Here is a 3,055-nt window from a genome sequence, read left to right as displayed (position 1 = left end):
TAGACGCTTTTCAGGGTTATCATTAGATTGCTCTCGTTGCAGAGGATCAAGAGAAAACATCGTTTATTTCTCCTGAAGCCAATTATCACTACACGGTAATGCCATTCTAACTGAAAATGCTGGGGCCACTTACCAAAAGATGACGACTAGAATGTTTAGAGAGAAGATCGGCAATATGGTGGAAGTTTACATTGATGATATGGTGGGAAAGAGCAAGGAGGATCAGGGGCATGTTAGTGACCTTGCAGATATTTTTGAAGTGCTTAGGAAGCACAGGTTGCGTCTTAATGCCGATAAGTGTGTTTTCGATGTCGGGGCTGGCAAGTTCCTCGGCTATATGATTACCCATCAAGGAATCGAAGTGAATCCTGATCAAATAAGTGCTATTAAGCGGCTTAAGCCCTTGAGCAATCCGAAGGAGGTACAAGTGTTGACTGGTATGTTGGCAGTGTTAAACCAGTTTGTTTCTAAATCCGCTCATCGGTGCCGACCATTTTACCAATTACTGAAGAAATGGAGTGGTTTTCAGTGGACCGAAGAATGTGAGAAGGCTTTTTAGGATTTGAAAAACTATCTGGTAAGTGCACTGATATTGTCTGCCCTGGAAGCAGGTGAAGATTTGTTCATGTATCTGTTGGTGTCCGAGTATGCAGTGAGCGCGATATTGCTGAGAGATCAAGGAATACAGAAGCCCATTTATTATCTTAGTAAGATGTTGGTTGATGCAAAGACAAGGTATTTACACCTGGAGAAATTGGCGTTGGCATTGGTGCATGCGGCCAGAAAGTGGCCCCACTACTTCCAAGCCCATACGGTATATGTGCTAACCAAGTATTCATTGTAGTCCTTACTGAAAAGATCTGATTTTACAGGCCGTATAGCGAAATAGGGGACTAGGCTTGGTTCATTTGATATACGTTATAGGCCTAGGAGTTTAGTTAAAGGACATGTTCTGGCGGACTTTGTTGCAGAGTTTACTCCCCAAAGAGAAGCCGAGATTATGTGTCATGTGAAAGCTCGACTGTGGAGGGTGTTTGTGGACGGTGCATCCAGCGCCCTGGGGTTAGGAGCAGGAGTTGTGTTGGTAATGCCTGAGGGAATAAGGGTGGAGCATTCATTCAAGTTGGGCTTTAAGGCATTGAACAATGAAACTAAATATGAAGCCTTGTTGGCCGGCTTAAGGGCAACACTCAGTCTTGGGGCTCAGGAGCTAGAAATATACTCTGATTCTCGGTTGGTGGTCAGATAGGTGGAGGGTAGTTTTGAGGCCAAGGATCCTCGAATGGTCGATTATTTGAAGTTAGTCAAGCAAACAATGAATCAGTTTTAGACAGTGAGAATAATTCAAATTTCCTGAGGACAGAATAGGCATGCAGATTCTTTGGCAACATTAGCGTTATCCCTAGTAGAAGATGTACCACGGCTGACCAAAGTAGAGGTAGTAAAGGAGCCTAGTATAGACACAAAAGTATAAATTTTCATCATTTTGATGCCTAAGCCATGATGGATGGATTTGATTGTTGAGTTTCTAGTTGAAAACTGTCTACTAAACGATGTGAAAGAAGCCGAGAGGGTGCGAAGAGTTTTTGCTTGGTTTTGATTGTCTGGGGATTGTAGGTTATATCGAAGATCTTTTGGGGGTCCTTACTTGTTGTGCCTCCATCCCAGCAAAGTTGATGAAATCTTAACTGAGCTCCACAAAGGAGTTTGCGGTAGATATGTAGGGGGACAGTCGTTGGCTCACTGAGTAATGACTCAAGGGTTCTGGTGGCCTAAGATGCAGAAAAATGCTGTCGAATATGTCGAAAAATGCGAGCAATGTCAGAAGCACGCCCCGTTAATACATTGGCTGGCAGGAAGTCTAAATCCAGTTAGCAACCCTTGGCCATTCGCGCAATGAGGACTAGACATAATCGGTCCTTTTCCCCGAGCTACAGGAAATCGACAGTTTGTTATGGCGGCAGTGGACTATTTCACTAAGTGGATTAAGGCCGAAGCGTTAGCCAATATCCTAGATGTGGATGTTAAGAAGTTCGTGTGGAAAAATATAGTGACCTGGTTTGGGGTGCCAGAATCTCTCGTCTCAGTTAACGGTTTACAATTTGATAGCAAAGCGTTCTGTAAGTACTGCAGTGACCTCAGCATTAAGAATAGGTATTCTACACCAGCATATCCCCAGAGCAACAATCAAGCTAAAGCCATGAATAAAGTAATTGTTAACGGATTAAAGAAGAGGAATTGCCAAACGTTCTATGGGTATACCGAACAACCTCGAGAAGGTCAACAGGTGAGACTCCTTACTACCTAACACATGGAGTAGAAGCTGTGATCCTGGTGCAAATAAGCTTGTGTAGTGCGCAGGTTTTGAATTTTTCTTTGGCCAATAATGTAAGCATGATGTCAGATCAGTTGGATTTGTTGGAAGAGCACCGAGAAGCGACAATGGTTCACATGGCCAACTATCAAGAAAAGCTTGCTAGGCGGTATAACCAAGGTGTGAAGGTAAGGGATTTTGTGGCTGGAGACTTAGTATTACGAAAGGTAGTGGGAAGTGCCCGAGACGTTAATGCCAGGAAGTTAGCACCAAATTGGGAAGGACCGTACAGAGTCATCGCTATAGTAAGCGCAGGGGTGTACTATCTCGAGGACATGGAAGAAAGACCCCTTCCTCGGTCCTAGAACTTTCAGAATTTAGGGAAGTTCTATCATTAACTTTGTAAAGCATGTGTTATGTAAAGTATAATGGTACCATGTATGAAATGCTATGTGGATAAGGAGGTATATGTACATTATGTGAAAAGTTGTTGATCCTGCCCCCCCTCCCCATATCTATTTCTCTAAAGACAGAAGCTTGGTTTGGTTCGATTCCAGTCACCGGCCAAGCGGAACCCTATCTATTTCTCTAAGGACAGAAGCTTGGTTCAGTTCGATCCCAGTCACCAACCAAGTGAAAACCTTACATTTATTTCACTAAGGACAGAAGCTTGGTTTAGTTCGATCCGGTCACCGACCAAATGGAAACCTATCTATTTCTCTAAGGACAGAAGCTTGGTTC

General features: G+C 43.5%; 1 protein-coding gene across 1 annotated transcript; it reads left to right on the top strand.

Annotated features, from left to right (window-relative positions):
* Positions 1–1,954: 1,954 nt before the first annotated feature.
* Positions 1,955–2,679, top strand: LOC142640256 (uncharacterized). Its single transcript, XM_075814329.1, has 2 exons — positions 1,955–2,287; positions 2,362–2,679. The coding sequence occupies exons 1-2, from the start codon at positions 1,955–1,957 to the stop codon at positions 2,677–2,679; spliced, it is 651 nt and encodes a 216-aa protein (XP_075670444.1).
* The last annotated feature ends 376 nt before the right edge of the window (positions 2,680–3,055 follow it).

This window comes from Castanea sativa, chromosome 6, assembly GCF_040712315.1.
Source record: "Castanea sativa cultivar Marrone di Chiusa Pesio chromosome 6, ASM4071231v1".
In the NCBI taxonomy this organism is placed as follows: domain Eukaryota; kingdom Viridiplantae; phylum Streptophyta; class Magnoliopsida; order Fagales; family Fagaceae; genus Castanea; species Castanea sativa.
The sequence above is the reverse complement of the archived record's forward strand: the minus strand, read 5'-3'. Positions and strand labels throughout refer to the sequence as shown.